The sequence below is a fragment of the Neophocaena asiaeorientalis genome, unplaced genomic scaffold, assembly GCF_003031525.2.
Source record: "Neophocaena asiaeorientalis asiaeorientalis breed wild unplaced genomic scaffold, Neophocaena_asiaeorientalis_V1.1 scaffold137, whole genome shotgun sequence".
In the NCBI taxonomy this organism is placed as follows: Eukaryota; Metazoa; Chordata; class Mammalia; order Artiodactyla; family Phocoenidae; genus Neophocaena; species Neophocaena asiaeorientalis.
In genome coordinates this window covers 583,232-600,542 of record NW_020171804.1, presented here as the reverse complement: position 1 = coordinate 600,542, position 17,311 = coordinate 583,232, and the positions used below count along the sequence as shown (strand labels likewise).

Genomic DNA, 17,311 nt, shown 5'->3' with positions numbered 1-17,311 from the left:
TGGATTTTATTCTTTTTTTTTTTTTTTTTTTTTTTTTTTTTTTTTTTTTTTTTGTGGTCTTTCTTAGTTGCGGCGTGCGGACTCTTAGTTGCAGCATGCATGTGGGATCTAGTTCCCCAACCAGGGATTGAACCTGGGCTCCCTGCAATGGGAGCTCGGAGTCTTACCCACTGGACCACCAGGGGAGAGCAGGGATGTTTTAAAAAATAAAAAGAATTTGACTGTCCTTTACTAGACTGACTAGCAGAAAATTTCTGTCTCTTAAAGGCTTTATAATATTTAGGGGGAGTACTGCAGTGTTAAAGGGAAATTTAAAACTGAACACAGGGATTAAAAACTCCTGGAATTAGGGCTTCCCTGGTGGCGCAGTGGTTGAGAGTCTGCCTGCCGATGCTGGGGACGCGGGTTCGTGCCCCGGTCCGGGAAGATCCCACATGCCGCGGAGCGGCTGGGCCCGTGACCCCATGGCTGCTGAGCCTGCGCGTCCAGAGCCTGCGCTCCGCAACGGGAGAGGCCACAACAGTGAGAGGCCCGTGCACCGCAAAAACTATGTAATCATTAAGGCTCTCCTCTCTAAAGGCTAAAATACTTCTACTATACTGACAACACTGGCTGCCTATGCATAGGTAAAATGGATAACTGGAGAAGGTCTTTTCACTGTTCAGCCTTTGTACCTTTAAATTTTTGTACATGTGAATATACTGCCCTATCAAAAAGTGACTAAATTTTTGCAGAGAAAAGCCATCGTCTTAGATCAGGCTTCCCAGCAGACTCTAACTGCCTTCAAGAAGTTTACTGTGATTCCACAGTAATACTCTTGGCAACATTACTATAAGAAAATGAAGGAAGCAGGATTAAGTAGAGGGAGAAGTTGAACTGCCATACAGTTCAAGCACTGGTGTTAATCACACAGAAAATTCTGGAGCTGGAACGGCCCTTCAGAGTTGTCCCAAATTAAGGCAAAGCAGCTGTGCAGTTACCCCACTTCCACCAGTCGTTGGAAGTAGGCTGCCCGCTGAAAAGGGGTTAACCTTGGGTGATGCAGCTCCTTCTGGCTGAGTATAATTCCTGGGAAGAGACTACCGGGCAATGATCGGCCAACACTCTCAGGAGCTGAAGGAATAAGTGCCTCCGTTTTGAAAAGGGCATTGGAACTCTGTACCATAGCTTATACTAAACTATATACTATGTATGTTACATGTACTGTACTGGTGGTTCTCACATTCTAGTGTGCACCAGAATCCCCTGCAGGGCTTGATGAGCCCCACCCCACTTTCTGATTCAGTAGGTGTGGTTGGGGGTCAGGATCTGCATTTCTAACAAGTTCTAGGTGGTGCTGCTGCTGCTGCCTAGGGACCACACTACGAGAACCATTCCACTGTATCTTACTGGGTTGAATCCAGCAAAGCTGAATCATTTGTTAATGTTTAGTATTTATAATTTATAGATGCTAGTACCTAAGATTCTCTGGTTAGATGTGCTCCTTATGAGCTGCCTTCTTTGCAACCCTAGTTCACTGTAAATTAGACTTTATTCCCTAACACACTTGCTTTATAAAACAGTTAATAGGCAGTTTTTCTGTTTACAGATGCCAGAAATCTTCCATCCATTTTCCTTCAGTCTGTGGGCCTCAATATATTTCATTCATCTCTAAACAAGATGTATAAATCACTAAAGGGATTACTATTGTCTGTGATGAGAACCAGTTTCTGTCAGTCTGACTCCATTTTCATCAAAATTTGAATCAATGACACGAAGGCTAAGGGGTAGAGAGTGGCAAGTGAGAAAATGAATTTCCTGTTAAGGAAAGAAGTTAACATTTATTGGGTATTTATTACACGCTAGGTACAGTGGTAAATACTTTCTCATACATTATTGAATTAGTGCTCGGTCACAACCTGTAAAATAGGTATTGCTATTTTCAGTTTTACAAATGACAAAATAGATAATATTAAATCCCTCACCCAGATCACACACCTAGTAAGTAAAGGAGTCTGGATTCAAACTCAAGTCTTTCCACAGACCACACTGCCTATCTAAGTGGCCTAAACATGAGTTCCTATTCTTTCTTTTCATTAGCCAAGTGACATTTTCATGGTACTAGGTACTGTACCAAGCAAACAATGACAACCTAAAAAAAGAGTTCCGTGCGCCAAGGGAGACCAACACAGTTCAGCATGACAAGGACTGATGACAGTAGAATACACTGGGTCATACAGGGCACTTAATCCAAATCAGGGGTGTCAAGGAAGACATACTGAAGAAAGTGATGTCTGGGGTGGCCCTTGAAAGATAATTAAAAGTTAGCCAGGGAGAAGCTGAGACTGAGGACTGTTTCAAGCAAAGGCATGTGCAAAGGCAAGATGGAGTTTCAGGGGTGGTAGGGAGAAGCAACAAAACATAAGATAAGCAGGGGCCAGAAAAAGGTAGGGCTTTCTATACCATGCTAAGGGTTTGAATTTTGTTCTCAAGTCAGTGAGGTTAAAGGAAAATATAGTAAGATTTGTATTTTAGAAAGAGTGGAGGGTGCAATGAAGGAGGAAGAGAATAGGACATTAGTTAACAGGTGTTTGCACTGATCCAGGAGAAAAATGACAAAGGCTGAACTGAATCAGTGGCAATACACACAGCAAATAAAAAAAGCCAGATTTGATATTCAGGAAGTAGAGGGATCTGGTCAGAATTACAGCAGCCAAACTAGCCTACTTTAAGTCCCTTCACAAGGGACAAGTCTTTCTCACTTCAAGAGCCTTTATACTTGCTCTTTCTTCGTGGAACACTGCTAAATTACACCCTTTCTAAATTCCATTTACTCTGCTTCTCTCAAAGCACTGTTTCTTCCCTTCCACGCACTTGCATTTCTTGTAATTCACACATTTGCCTGTTTACTTCTGTAACATCTGACCCCTGCTGTCAAGGACCGTTAGGGCAGGGACAGGTCTATTTTGCCAACCCCTGAATCCCCAATACCCAGCACAGCGCCTCCAAACAGTGCCAACAAATCACTCGGTGACTGTTTGACGGTGAACTCACAGGTGGATGCCTTGGCAGACGTGTAATGCCAGTCACTCAGGCCAGAAACAGGAAAGGAGGGGCAGCAATTAACAATGGTTACTGATTACTGAATTAACTCCTAACTCTTCCACCTACTTGTCAGGTTTTCCATTCATCTGGGCACACTGCTCTCTACCTCCACCTTGACAGGCCCCTCCTTCTTCACGCTCGTCTACACCTTCACTCGCATTTTTCCAAACTCTTACTTAGAAGCTCAGCCCCTTCCTCTCCTCGAACTCAAGTTACATTTCCTTAAAGACTCAGGGTCCCCCGTGTCAGACGAAAGAGAAATCTCACTTTGGGACAGCATCTGCCCACCTGGTGATACTTCTGAAATGCCCGCCTGGGGAAATCCCGCCAGAACCAAATCTCCGCGGGGACGGACGGCTCCGCGAACCTGCAACGCTGCCCGGCGCGGTCAGTGCAGACAACTGCGAAAAGAAGCAAAGGTTTCAAACCGCAGCGGGTGAGAACTGGCCCCGAGCCCGGGCCTGGGCCCCGGCGACCGCGGGCGTGCCGTCCCGGGGACAACCGGGCCCGCACGCCGCCTGGGGAGGGGGGAGGGCAGCCGGGGGGAGCGGCCATGGGCAGACAAGCCCTCCTTCGCGCCCGTCCCTCAACTTCGCAGCGGGAGCGGGGACGCCGACCCCATTTCCGACTTTCTTTCCTTTAGGTTGGGCGGCTAACCTAACGCCAGCTGGAAGGCGCTGAGGAGAAGGGCTGCCAGGCCTGGAAACTGTGCCCGCCGCGGAGGGAGTTCCCATTAGCACGGAGAAACCCTCGGAATCTGTGAAAAGCAGCCAGCAGAATCAACGACAGCAACCCTCTCCTTCCCAAACAGGTCTCAGAAACCCCAGAGCCGATGCTGAGAAAGGGCGGGAAAGCCAAAGCCACCACCAATATTTCCACCTATTGGCTAATCCCGCTGTCGTTCCCGCAGGCCTGCCTTCCTTGCTCGCGGGCGATGTTCTTACTGGCTGACTTCCGCCAGCTCTCCGCTCTCATTGGTCAGTGTCTCCGTTCGTCACGCTCGGGCCTTGGAGAAAGGCGGAGAGTGGCGTTTGGCTCCGCCCCCGGTCGCGCACAGGCGCGTCTGTGTTGGGGTCGGAGGCTCCGCCTCCGCGTGCCGTGTGCAAAAACAAACAGCCGTTAGGGAGGAGGTGCTGGGGGCGGGGTTTGGTTAGAAGGAGGCGCGCAATTGGGCGGTCGCCGGGGTTCAAACGAGCAAGGCGAGCGGGCATTGGCCGGGGTGGTGCGAGGCGGGCCCCGGTTATTGTCCGGGCTCCGGCGGCGGCGGTGGCGGCGGCGGCGGTCGGTGCTGCGCGAGCGGTGGCGGCGGTGGCTCGGCGGGACCGAGGGCGGGAGCGGCCGAGACCATGGTGAAGTCTGCGGGGCGGCCGGGTGGGTGGCGATGGCCGGGCGGCGCCGCTACCTGTTGAGGCGTCAGGCGGGCGGGCGTCAGGCGACTACGACGGCTGGGCGGGCGTCAGGCGACTACGACGGCTGGGCTGGCGTCAGGCGGTGGGGTTCCCCGCGGTCCCGGCCTCGCCCGCCGCGGCGCCGGCCCGAACTGAGGTGTGCGGGCCGAGGCCGGGTGGCCCTGAGCGGGACAACCCTGGCTGCTCTGCAGCACCTCCGCTGCCCCTGCCACCGACTTTGACTCCTGAATTGTGCGTCGGTAAAAAAAAAAAAAAGTGCGGTTTTTAGAAACGCGAGTGGAGGGAACTTGGCCCCTTGTGAAGTTGGCAGGGAAAGGCGCTGGAGGGTGGCCGTGCCCCGCGCGGGAGCGAAGCAGCGACGCCGAGGCGACGAGCAGTGTCCGCCCGAGCGCCCTACGGAGACAGCCCTGCCCGGGGCTGAACCACGAACAGAAATTATGGTTATTGTGACGTTATGGCGTCTTAGACCTGGCTTCGACCTTATGGATGGTCGCACCCCGTTTCTGACTTGTAGTTGTGCAGTTAACGGAAGCGCTTCCGCCGGCCGACTCAGGCACAGATTAGATCTGTCTGTAAACTGATTTCCTCAAGCGGATGATTCTCCTGGTCCTTGCTGGTTTCGAAGGGGTCACTCATTTAATTTCTAGCGACCTGCCACATATTGGCTGTCCCTTTTACCAGCAGCTAAAAATACATGCACGATCGCATAAGCTAAAAATACAGGAGGCGTGGAGTTGTCATTCTTGTTTTGAGAATTCTAAACTTGAGGGGACGTGAGCATGTATCTGTTGAACTAGTATGCAAGTTTCTTGGCATCCAGTTTTCAACTTTTCCTGAATGAAATACACTCCAGCTGGCTCCATAGGCGTATTTTCTACCGAGATTCTTAACCCAGGTTAATACTAACACAGCTCTTAGAATCAAAAATTTTATGGTGCTTGTATGTTGTTTCTCAATCAGTCATCAGACATATTAAAATGAATGTGTGAAGTTGGAGGGTGTATATACAGAGTTTGAGGGGGTTGTGAAAAGAAATTATTTACTGTACAATTTTATATTCGCACAAGTTTGATTCCATAAGACTTTGTTTTTGTTAAGTATGAGAAATGTATCCGGAAACCACGGAAATAGTCATTTAGCTTAGAGATTTAAAAAAAAAAAATTTTTTTTTAATTTATTTATTTTTTGGCTGCGTTGGGTCTTCGTTGCTGTGCGCAGGCATTCTCTAGTTACGGCGAGCGGGGGCTACTCTGTTGCGGTGCTCGGGCTCTAGGCACGCGGGCTTCAGTAGTTGTGGCATGTGGGCTCAGTAGTTGTGGCACACGGGCTTAGTTGTTCCGTGGTATGTGGGATCTTCCCGGACTAGGGCTCAAACCTGTGTCCCCTGCATTGGCAGGCGGATTCTTAATCACTGCACCACCAGGGAAGTCCTAACACTGAGATTTAAAAAAAAAAACTGATTTCATGTCTACTTCCTTAAAAAGCAAATAGGTTAAATAGCAAGTATGATGGATTTGAAGTGATAAAATTGCTTAAGAGCAGTAAATTGGGAAGCCTGGGAAGTTTTGCAGTTGGTAGTTTTTTTTTGTTTGTTGTTTTTGTTTTTTGTTTTTTGGGTTTTTTTGCGGTACGCCGGCCTCTCACTGCTGTGGCCTCTCCCGTTGCGGAGCACAGGCTCCGGACGCGCAGGCTCAGCGGCCATGGCTCACGGGCCCAGCCACTCCGCGGCATGTGGGATCTTCCCGGACCAGGGCACGAACCCGTGTCCCCTGCATCGACAGGCGGACTCTCAACCACTGCACCACCAGGGAAGCCCTGCAGTTGGTAGTTTTTAATGGATAACTACTAATTTCATAATTGTCATAGACAGTGATTATAGTTTTAGACTCATGCACCAACTGAGAGGTTTTTTTAATGTATTTACAGCAGGGCAAATAGAGCTGAAAAGATTTATTTGAAGAAGAAGTGAGAATATATGGCTACTCCCCCATATGGTTTTGGGAGATAAACATGGGGGGGGATTTTTAGCCTAAAAAGTATTTTAGGGCTTCCCTGGTGGCGCAGTGGTTGGGGGTCCGCCTGCCGATGCAGGGGACGCGGGTTCGTGCCCCGGTCCGGGAGGATCCCGCATGCCGGGGAGCGGCTGGGCCCGTGGGCCATGGCCGCTGAGCCTGTGCCTCCTGAGCCTGTGCTCCGCAGCGGGAGAGGCCGCAACGGTGAGAGGCCCGCGTACCGCAAAAAAAAAAAAAAAAAGTATTTTAAGGAAACCATTACAAAGGGACAAAGGGAATATGCTATTTCAAAGCTTAACCTCTGCTTCAAAAACATCCTCAAACAACTAGCCAATCATGTAAACTGATTTATTTAACTAATTTTTCTTTTAACAGAGAAGAAATAATAGATTTAAGTAGTAAAATCAAACAGCCCAAAAGAGAATATTGGTTTCCCTCTCAAGTCAGATCCTTAGTATTCCATCCCTAGAGGCAGATAACTTTTCTGATGTATTGTGTGACCTTCTAGAAATGTATATGTACACACAGTCTACAGTACTCCACTTTATGTAAACAAAAGCTCACTGCACTTGCATGTACCTTGCCTTTTACACAAATATGTTTTGTGAGTTGTTCCTTATCAGCACATATCTGTAACTCATTTGTTGAAAGGGCTGCATAATACCCCATTGCATTTATATACTGTGTCCTGTTTGTGACCATTCATGTTATTTGAGAAATATTTCTTTATCAGTTGAAAGTAGTATTTGTTTAACCCCTTAAGAATAAGTTTATATGTCCCTTTTTTTTTTTTGTAAAATACACGTAACAGTTGACCCTTTTGCCATTTTTAAGTGTACTGCCAGTCATCTCCAGAACTTTTTTATCTTCCCAAATTGAAACTCTGTACCCATTAAATAGTAACTCTCCATTCTGCCCCTTTCCCCAGCCTCTGGTGACCACCATTCTGCTTTTTGTTCCTATGATTTTGACTAGGTACCTCATGTAAGTGGAATCATACATATTTGTCCTTTTGCTTATTTCACTTAGCATAATGTCTTCAAGGTTTACCCATGCTGTAGCATGTATCAGAATTTCCTTCCTTTTTACAGCTGAATACTATTCTATTGTGTGTATATACCACGATTTTGTTTATTCATTTTTCCATGGTAGACATTTAGGTTGTTTCTGCTTTTTAGCTATTGTTTATAATACTGATATAAACAAAATAGCAAATAGTATAGAAAATATCTGTTTGAGTCCCTGTTCCCAATTCCTTAGGTATGTGCCTAGAAGTGTAATTGCTAGATCATAGAGTAATTCTCTGTTTAATTTTTTTTAAGATGCTTTTTTTTCTCCCCATAGAGCTAAGTTCTGAATATTTCTGTGGAAATGATACACACTGACATTTTTTTAAATTATTTTATTATGAAATACTTCTAGCATGAGAGTTATATTGACTTGATGAAGATTCTTCAGTCTGAAATTTGAAAAATATGTTCAAATTTTTAGAAATCTCATTTTTAAAAAGTATTTAAGGTTTGACCTTGTTTCTATATAAATTAATAAATGGTGGACTTCCCTGATGGTCCAGTGGTTAAGACTCTCCGCTTCCACTGCAGAGGGTGCAGGTTCAATCCCTGGTCGAGGAAGTTCCACATGCCGCAAGGTGCAGCCAAAGAAAAAAATGAACATCATCAGTTGTGGGACAAATAAAATTATTAAAAAATAAAATAAATGGAGATGTAACACATGTATATTTAAAATTGAAGATCACCTAGATTTTTTTAACTACCTAAAGTAAAACTAGAAGAAATTTTATTTCCTAAGTTTAATTTTTTTTTTAATTTTTATTGGGGTATAGTTGATTTACAGTGTTGTGTTAGTTTCAGGTGTACAGCAAAGTGAATCTGCTATACATATACATATATCCACTCTTTTTTAGATTGTTTTCCCATATAGGCCATTACAGAGTATTGAGTAGAGTTCCCTGTGCTATACAGTAGGTCCTTATTAGTTCTCTGTTTTATATATAATAGTGTGTATATGTCAATCCCAATCCTCCAATTTATCCCTCCCCCCGGCCTTACCCCCTGGGACCATAAGTTTATTTTCTACATCTGTAACTGTACTTCTGTTTTGTAGGTAAGTTTATTTGTAGTCCTAAATAGTTTTGAAATAGCATTTTCGATTCTTCATCTGGAATTTTTTCCACCTAGGCTGGAGGCAAAGCTGGAAAGGACAGTGGGAAGGCCAAGGCTAAGGCAGTGTCTCGCTCACAGAGAGCTGGGTTACAGGTAACATCCATGCTGTTGTAATTCATTATTTTCTTTACTGTTATAATTCATGACTCATAGGTGTTTCTTTAATTACAAAAGTGTACTTGTACTACTGGCCTTTGATAATGAGATTAATTGGTCAAAATATAAACCACAAAGCAACTGCCTTATTTATTTATTTGTTTGTTTGGCTGCGCCAGGTCTTAGTTGCGGCACACGGGATCTTTTTTAGTTGTGGTATGCAAACTCTTCGTTGCGGCATGTGGGATCCAGTTCCCTGACAAAGGATTGAACCCGGGCCCCCTGCACTGAGAGTGCAGAGCCTTAGCCACTGGACCACCACGGAAGTCCTGCAACTCCCTTGTATATAATTTGTATTCTCTTCTTCTAAACAAGGACAAGTTATGAAAAGATCTTAAATGAATTTGGTGATTTTGCTCTCTTAAAATCTATTATTTCTAGATTGTAATTATGTTCCTAGTTCTTTTATAAATTGTATCAGATTGAAGTGAGTATGCTGTGGCTTTTATTTTAAAGAGTGTTTGTCATGGTACATCGGCTTTCAGGATGAGAGAATAATGAACTGTCCACTAGTCCTGTGAATCTTTCCCCAATACCTTCAAGTGTAGACTCAGTGATATACTCAAAGCCCTAAATGGTTTCAAATTTCGTATATTTAAATTGTTGCAGCTTTAATCCACAAACTCAGAATTTTCTGGATGAGTAAGAATTATTCCCTACATGTAAGAGATACTTTTTAAACAGGAAAGTTTGAAGTCCAGACTATAAGGTTAGGATTTTTATCTTCTTGACAGTAGTGAGCCATTGAAAGTTTTTGAGGAAGAGGATGACATGATCTGGATGGTACTGAAGGAAGGGGGGGCGAGAACTTGTACTTGGTGGGTACGTTCTGTATTTTAGAACATCATGCAAATCTCAATTAGAATTTATTTGAAGTGTCCTTACCTTGAAGTGGGAGATGGAAGACAGATACAGACTATTGCAGTGGTTTAGGAATAAGGTAATAACATACTTGAACTTGAGTAGGATGGAAAAGAATAGAAGGCTTGTGTATGCTCCCCAAAAATGGGAGGAGGGGTATGGGATTGAGAGGACGGTCAAAGAGAAGTTTCTCTAAGGCTTAGACCCTAAGGAGCAGAAGAGTTTGTAGTAGGGGCAAGTTATGAAATAATAAATTTAACTGCAGTCGTTTTGAAGTTCCACCAAAACATCCATATGAAAATGTCCAAAAGTTGTAGATTTGAGTCTAGCTTTCCAAGAGAGGTGATCAAAAGAATTAGAAATTTAAGGTCACTTACGTAAAATTGGCAGCTTGTGCTGTGGATGTTTCCTAAGTCGAGCATGAGAAAGGATCAAAAAGGCATTGGTGGACCCCGTACCATATTTGATATGGTATTTGAGTCAAAGAATGAAAAGACTGAGGAGTAGTCAGAGTTAGTATTAGAACTATGTAATTGCTTCAGCCTAAGAAGAAATGGTTTTGTTTTTTTGTTTTTAAATAAATTTATTTATTTATTTTTGGCTGTGTTGGGTCTTCGTTTCTGTGCGAGGGCTTTCTCCAGTTGCGGAGAGCGGGGGCCACTCTTCATCGCAGTGCGCGGGCCTCTCACTGTCGCGGCCTCTCCCGTTGCGGAGCACAGGCTCCAGACGCGCAAGCTCAGTAGTTGTGGTGCACGGGCCTAGCCGCTCCGCGGTATGTGGGATCTTCCAGGACTGGGGCTCGAACCCATGTCCCCTGCATTGGCAGGCGGATTCTTAACCACTGCGCCACCAGGGAAGCCGAGAAGAAATGGTTTTTGAGGTCCTCTGTGTCAGACGACATAACATGCGGTTACTGAGGATGCAGAAGGGAGTAAGACATGGATCCTGGTCTTGGGGAGCTTAGAATTAGGGAAGGATGTAAACAAAACAATCATGCCTTTTCTCTTTAAGGATGCAATCTGGAAGTAGATTTTGCTGGCAAGTAGATTTTGGTAGTTAAAATGTTACTGCTCGTCTTTCAGAATGGTGTTTAACAGAAGCCAGGGTTGGATTGGGAGAAAATGGGTGACAAGAAAGGGGTTTCAGGGTTTGCTTTTAAATCTTGCCTTTGGAAAGGAGATGTCTAGACTGTAACTGGAGGCAGTTGCTGTAGACACGTGGAGACATTTTAAGTGAAGTGTGCAGAAGGAAAGGAGCCAGCGAAAAGGAAGCAATTGGAGCTGTTGAATGATGGAGCAGTAACAGCGTAAGGAAGGTCCTTAAGACAGTTGGGAGTGGGGTTAGTCAAAGGCACAGACAAGTGGGATTAGGGGACTTTGGAGGTGAGAAAGTGCCTGTTCTCAGAAAGTAGAAAGAAAGGGTCACAATGGGAGAATGGTGTTGGTTTTTAGTTCATGCTTTACTCATATTATTCAGCCTTTGATTACATTCAGTAGTGTGATAAGACTTCAGTGCTTCCCATTTGGATGGTCTCTTTCAGTTTCCTGTGGGCCGCATCCACAGACATTTGAAGACTCGCACCACAAGTCACGGAAGGGTCGGTGCCACTGCTGCAGTGTACAGTGCCGCGATTCTGGAGTACCTCACTGCTGAGGTTAGTGGGGGAAATGTTGTACATGGGAATCCTAGAGGTGTCTTGGACATAAATGGCTAAAACCCATGGAATATTGGTTTGAAATAAAAAAGACAAACTCTTGTTAGTTTCTTTTAATAGCGGCTTTAGATGTATCTTATCAGCCTATTACCTAGTACCAGTGTCAAATAGAACTTTGGTGTGCTCTTTTTTAAAGTTAAGTAAGGGTCAATAATCCATATTTTTAAGTGACGTGACAAGTGTAAAATAATTTAAATACCATACTACTAATTAAATGAACTCTGAAATATGTATATGATCGATAGGTGATATTTGTGAAGTTACAGCATAACTTTTTTTTTTTACAGCATAACTCTTTTTTTAATTTTTATTTATTTTTTTTGCAGTACACGGGCCTCTCACTGTTGTGGCCTCTCCCGTTGCGGAGCACAGGCTCCGGACGTGCAGGCTCAGCGGCCATGGCTCACGGGCCCAGCCGCTCCGCAGCATGTGGGATCTTCCCGGACCGGGGCATGAACCCGTGTCCCCTGCATCGGCAGGCAGACTCTCAATCACTGCGCCACCAGGGAAGCCCCAGCATAACTCTTAGTTAATAAAGATTTGAGGTGGGGTGAAGTCTTGGCAGTGTGATGATACATATTTTTTAAATATCACAACTATATTATGATAACAAAATTTGGTAAAAGACCTAAGCAACCTTCTGATTCTGTGCACGGTTGTATGCATAAAATGCTGTATCTTACTCAGTTTGACTTTTCAGGAAGATAAGTTAATTGGGCAAGAGTTCTTTTTTTTTTTTTTTTTTAAGAGTTCTTAATTCTTAGGTCATGGACTACCACTTCCTCCATTCTAATCCCTCCTAAGGAAAACAAAAGGGAAGCCATGAAACTCCTTCAACTACATTCCAAGCAAGGGAAGTAAGTTGAGTAACAAGCAAGTCAACTGATAGAGATAGCCAACCTAATAGAAATGGGGAAGCTTCCTACTTGAGAAAGATGTGGTTGGGAGCTAGGTTGAAAGATTTAGCTTTAACCTGTGTGTTAATTATCACTGCTGTCATTTCATTAACCTTACCAAGTCATTTATTTTCCTATTGGAGATTTAACATTGATAGTTTCAACTTCACTATGTCACAAGCAGGGATTTTGAGTTGGTAATGTTTTTGTATTGGTACTAGTTAAGAGCCTTTCTGCTTTATCACTCTTATACCAGTTTTTATTTGTTTACCTGCAGACTTTTCAGAAAGGTATGCATTTTGTGCACTCATGTAGAGGCATAGGCTTCTGGTTCAGATTTTCAAGTCCCATCTAAACTCCTATTATCTATATTCTTAGGAACTTTATGATTTTTTAGTTTAAGATTAAACAATAATCATATACATACATACATACATATGCAGTCAATGTGTATTTTCCAAATATTTAATTTTGGGGTTTTAGTCAATAATAGAGGTAAAGAAAATACTGAAATCTAAGTTCGGGGTAATCACTTTTCAATGTTGGCTTCACACTAGGATCACTTATGAAGCTTTCAAAAGATACTGGTGCCAGGCCTCACCCCAGACCAGTGAAGGTTGCAAGGGAGAATGGAGTAGAGAGTACTGGTGGTTTTTAAAGCACGCTGATTGCTTCGGATGTACACCGAGGCTTCCCACCACTCTGTTTAAGTGAGGAGGTTCTGTGGAGTTATTTTTGTGTTACTTCCATCAAAGGTTTTATAATGCCAGTACAGTCTGTGGAGGCAAAAAAGAAAAGAAAAATGCAATTTTATGGCCAACTGGGACTTTGAAATTTCTCTAGTTGAAAATTGCCCTTATAGAATAAAGGGCTTCTAGCTAATTGCCTACAGATTATAGGGCCCAGTGATGTTAAAAACTCTGAATAAGAAATTCTTTTAAATTATATTTAAAAATTTTTCTACAAGTGCTAAGCAATAAATTTCAGCTGTTAAGGGCCATGAAAAAATAGACTACATGGGTATATTAAAATATATTTCTAGATGTTCACATTTATTGAATAGATTCTTGGCTAAGGGATATTATCTCTTGTCTTTTTTCTTTCTATAGAAGTAGATTTTTGCTCAAGGTTCTAGTTCTCTTGCAGAGAATGAATATAAAAGGACCAAATGGGGCTTCCCTGGTGGCGCAGTGGTTGAGAGTCCGCCTGCCAATGCAGGGGACACGGGTTCATGCCCCGGTCCGGGAAGATCCCACATGCCGCGGAGCGGCTAGGACCGTGAGCCACGGCCGCTGATCAGGCCTGCGCGTCCGTACAAAAAAAAAAAAAAAAAAAAAAAAAAAAAAGGACCAAATGAAGTAATAAGAGTTCTATAAAAGCATTACGGAAAAAATTTAGTGTTGGTTTATATATGTATCTTGTGTGTTTTGTGTGTAGATGCTGTAGTGATCTTTTTAGCTATAATTGCAGGCCTAAACTGAATCCTTAAACACTTCACCCTTGTTTGATGTGCTATCTCACCGGATGCTTTGTAGGTGCTGGAGCTGGCAGGTAATGCTTCCAAGGATCTCAAAGTTAAGCGGATCACTCCGCGCCACTTGCAGCTTGCAATCCGTGGTGATGAAGAGTTGGATTCTCTTATCAAGGCTACCATAGCTGGGGGTGGTATGTATTCTTTCCTCTTCAGCCTAGATGGTTAACTGGCCTAACTAATAGATAATTCAGATAGATGGTCCGATACATGTGCATCACCAGCTAGAGAGCATAGAGACTTAAGTTCCAAAAGGGTTAAGTCCGACAATTCCAGACTTCTCATTATGATCTGAATACATATCTCTTCTCTTTGTAGCCATATCCAACGCTATTTTTATCTTAGCAAGTTCTTCATCTAAATTTCATATGTGAGACTTAAAACCTGGTGTTTAAAATATTTCCCATATCCTTTAAACTGTTTGAAAAATGATCTTGAGAAATTGCTTAATATGCTCTTGAAAATCAGAGCTGAGATAATTGAATGAGTCAGGATCAGTGAAGGTGAGATATAAATTGGTTCTTAATACTTTTTGGATCACATTTGGAGAACCTCTTGAAAGCTGTGGTTACTCTTCTCTAAAAAAAGCACATAAAATCACACCATTTTACATGCAGTTTTAGAGGGGGTTTCCCAGACCCCGAGACGGGGACCCCTTGGTATAGATACTTTAACAGAATCAGAATGTGAAAGGGGACTTAAGTAAATTTCATTCTTTTTTAAAAGCCTTTTTGTTTGTTTTTTAAATTAATTACTTTTGGCTGCATTTGGTCTTTGTTGCTGCTTGTGGGCTTTCTCTAGTTGCAGCGAGTGGGGGCTACTCTTCGTTGCGGTGCGCGGGCTTCTCATTGCAGTGGCTTCTCTTGTTGCAGAGCACAGGCTCTAGGCACATAGGCTTCAGTAGTTGTGGCTCGCAGGCTCTAGAGTGCAGACTCAGTAGTTGTGGCACACGGGCTTAGTTGCTCTGCGGCATGTGGGATCTTCCCGGATCAGGGCTTGAACCCATGTCCCCCGCATTGGCAGGCAGATGCTTAACCACTGTGCCACCAGGGAGGTCCTCATTCTTTATATAATTGCTTTTTGGGGTTGAAGCCCTAAAGTGGTAAGATATAGCCAGTTTAGGGACTTCCCTGGCAGTCCAGTGGTTAAGACTCCATGCTTCCAGGGGGCACGGGTTCAATCCCTGCTTGGGGAACTAAAGATCCCACATGCCTCTCAGCCAGCTTAAAGTTTTTCTACTAATACTGTTTCTTTTCATTTCATTCTAGGTGTGATCCCTCACATCCACAAGTCTCTGATTGGAAAGAAGGGACAGCAGAAAACTGCTTAGAGAGTTGTTCTAACCAACCTTCTTCCTCCCCGTCATTGTACTGTAACTGGGACAGAAGAAATAATGGGGATATGTGGAATTTTTAAAACAGTTAAGTGGAAAAGCATAGACAATTACTGTAGACATGAAAAAGAAACATTTGTATGTTCTTAGACTCGAAGTTTGATAAAAATATCTTTTCATGTGGCAACAGTTGTGTGTTGATTGGCTAGGTTTCTCCCATGTGTTTTATACAAAAATGGAATTGATAAACCATTTTTTAAAAAAGTAATTTGTCTCTAAACCGTTCTGTTTGTGCTGTGTTGAAAATATTTTGCTCATACTTCAAAATTTTTTAAATTTCAAATTGGTTATATATTCAGAAAAATCTTAAAACAGAAATTGGGAATCTCCTTCTATCATGATTGATACCATATTATATTGAATCTTGGCTGCTACCTGTTAGTAGTAGGCACCAATTATTTTACATACCACTAAAGGAAAAAACTGCCAATTAAACCATAATATGCCATCAATTATGAGATGCATCCCAATTTCAGAGATGTTAGAGTATGAAAACATGCATTTAGAATTGATGAAATAGGATAGTGGATTTATTTAATGAGCACTTACTATGTGGCAAGCCCTGTGCTAAGCGCTTTATTGATGAAGAAATTTTATTACCCCCATTTTAAAGATGTAGAACCTGAGGCTCACAGAAGTTAAATGGCTTGCCAGAAAACATTTATCTCATAGATAGAAAAGGGCAGAACTAGGATATAAACCTAGATTTGGCTGACTCCAGAGCCCACACCCTTACCTAGAATTGAAGTTAAGATGATCAAAGTTGTCTGCTTTTGGCTTAAAATTCCAGCTTTTAGTGATCTTTTATTGATACAGTAACATTCAGTAATTTGTACAATATTTTAAAAATTATTTTTGTTTGTCAGTTTCTAAGTAACTTGTAAGATTTAAGTTAATGTATCAGTTAACGGTCCATCAGAAAATTATATTTTTCTGGAAGTCTGGAAGTCTTCATTAAAAATGGAAATTCTTTAATGTTTTATAATACAACAGTATCAAAACAAAACTCTCATTTTTAAAAACTTATTTTATTATGGAAATTTTCAAAAATAAAGAGAATAGTATAATGAACCCCTGTGTACTCATCCTGCAACTTCAGCAGTTATCCTGTGGTCAGTTTTGTTTTACTTGTATCCCCAACCTGAACCCTCATCCCAGTTGATTGGTTTGAATCCCATTCCAGGCATGATTTATTTTTATGTCCACATACTTAAGCATGTGTCTCTAAAGATGGGGTACTTTTTAGACCATAACCACAATACCATTGTCTTAAGACAGCTAACACATTTTATAATAACAAATACCCAGTCAGTATTCAGATTTCTGATTGTTTCGTAATTTTACGGTTGGTTTGTTTGAATCAGGATCCAGACACTATGTCTTACATTTTACTGATAGCTCTTAAATTTCTTTTTAATCTGTATGTTTCTTTTTTATTATTATAATTTTTGAAGAAACAGTTGTTTGACCTATAGGATTGTCTCTAAGTGTGGATTTTACTGAATCTTGGCACATATTTTGAAGAAGCTTCTATATTGAAAGGATCTACGATTATCCATGTGTGAAGTTTTAGTAGTTTTTAGAAACCAAAGAAGCAATAGAAAAGAAGGCAAAATAACCTATCAGAGAATAGGGTCTTTTACTAGAGTTTTCTATATAATTGCTTCAAATATCTGTTTCCTTTTGGTAGTGTAATTATTTGTTTCCTACTGTGTTCCCAGGATTGTATTTTTGTTTTCTGATGGAAAAAAAATAGAACAACTGGGCCATGTGCTCTGGGGCCTCACCCCCACATTTGGTCCATCTTCTTCACCTATACACCCCTTCCTCCCACTGGCTTTTTTTAAAGCATGTCCCAGCCATCATATTGCACCTGTAATACTTTAATAGCTAACTCTAAAAGAAAGCTTTAAAAAGGCGGCTTTTTCTATTTTAAACAAGACAGTACCTCATTGTGGTTTTGATTTGCATTTCCCTGATGATTAGTGATGCTGAGCATCATTCCATGTACCTGTTGTCCATCTGTATGTCTTAGAACAAATGTCTATTCAGATCCTCTGTCCATTTTTTTT

General features: G+C 42.5%; 1 protein-coding gene across 1 annotated transcript; it reads left to right on the top strand.

Moving 5' to 3' along the window:
• The first annotated feature begins 4,315 nt into the window (after positions 1–4,315).
• Positions 4,316–15,447, top strand: H2AZ2 (H2A.Z variant histone 2). Its single transcript, XM_024743813.1, has 5 exons — positions 4,316–4,433; positions 8,704–8,781; positions 11,246–11,359; positions 13,851–13,980; positions 15,115–15,447. Exons 1-5 carry the CDS (start codon positions 4,431–4,433, stop codon positions 15,174–15,176), a joined length of 387 nt encoding a protein of 128 aa, XP_024599581.1. The 5' UTR covers positions 4,316–4,430; the 3' UTR covers positions 15,177–15,447.
• The last annotated feature ends 1,864 nt before the right edge of the window (positions 15,448–17,311 follow it).

Coding starts and splice junctions, on each gene's coding strand:
- H2AZ2 (XM_024743813.1), top strand. Junction 8,782..11,245: donor CACAGAGAGCTGGGTTACAG/GTAACATCCATG, acceptor GGTCTCTTTCAG/TTTCCTGTGGGCCGCATCCA. Junction 13,981..15,114: donor GGCTACCATAGCTGGGGGTG/GTATGTATTCTT, acceptor ATTTCATTCTAG/GTGTGATCCCTCACATCCAC.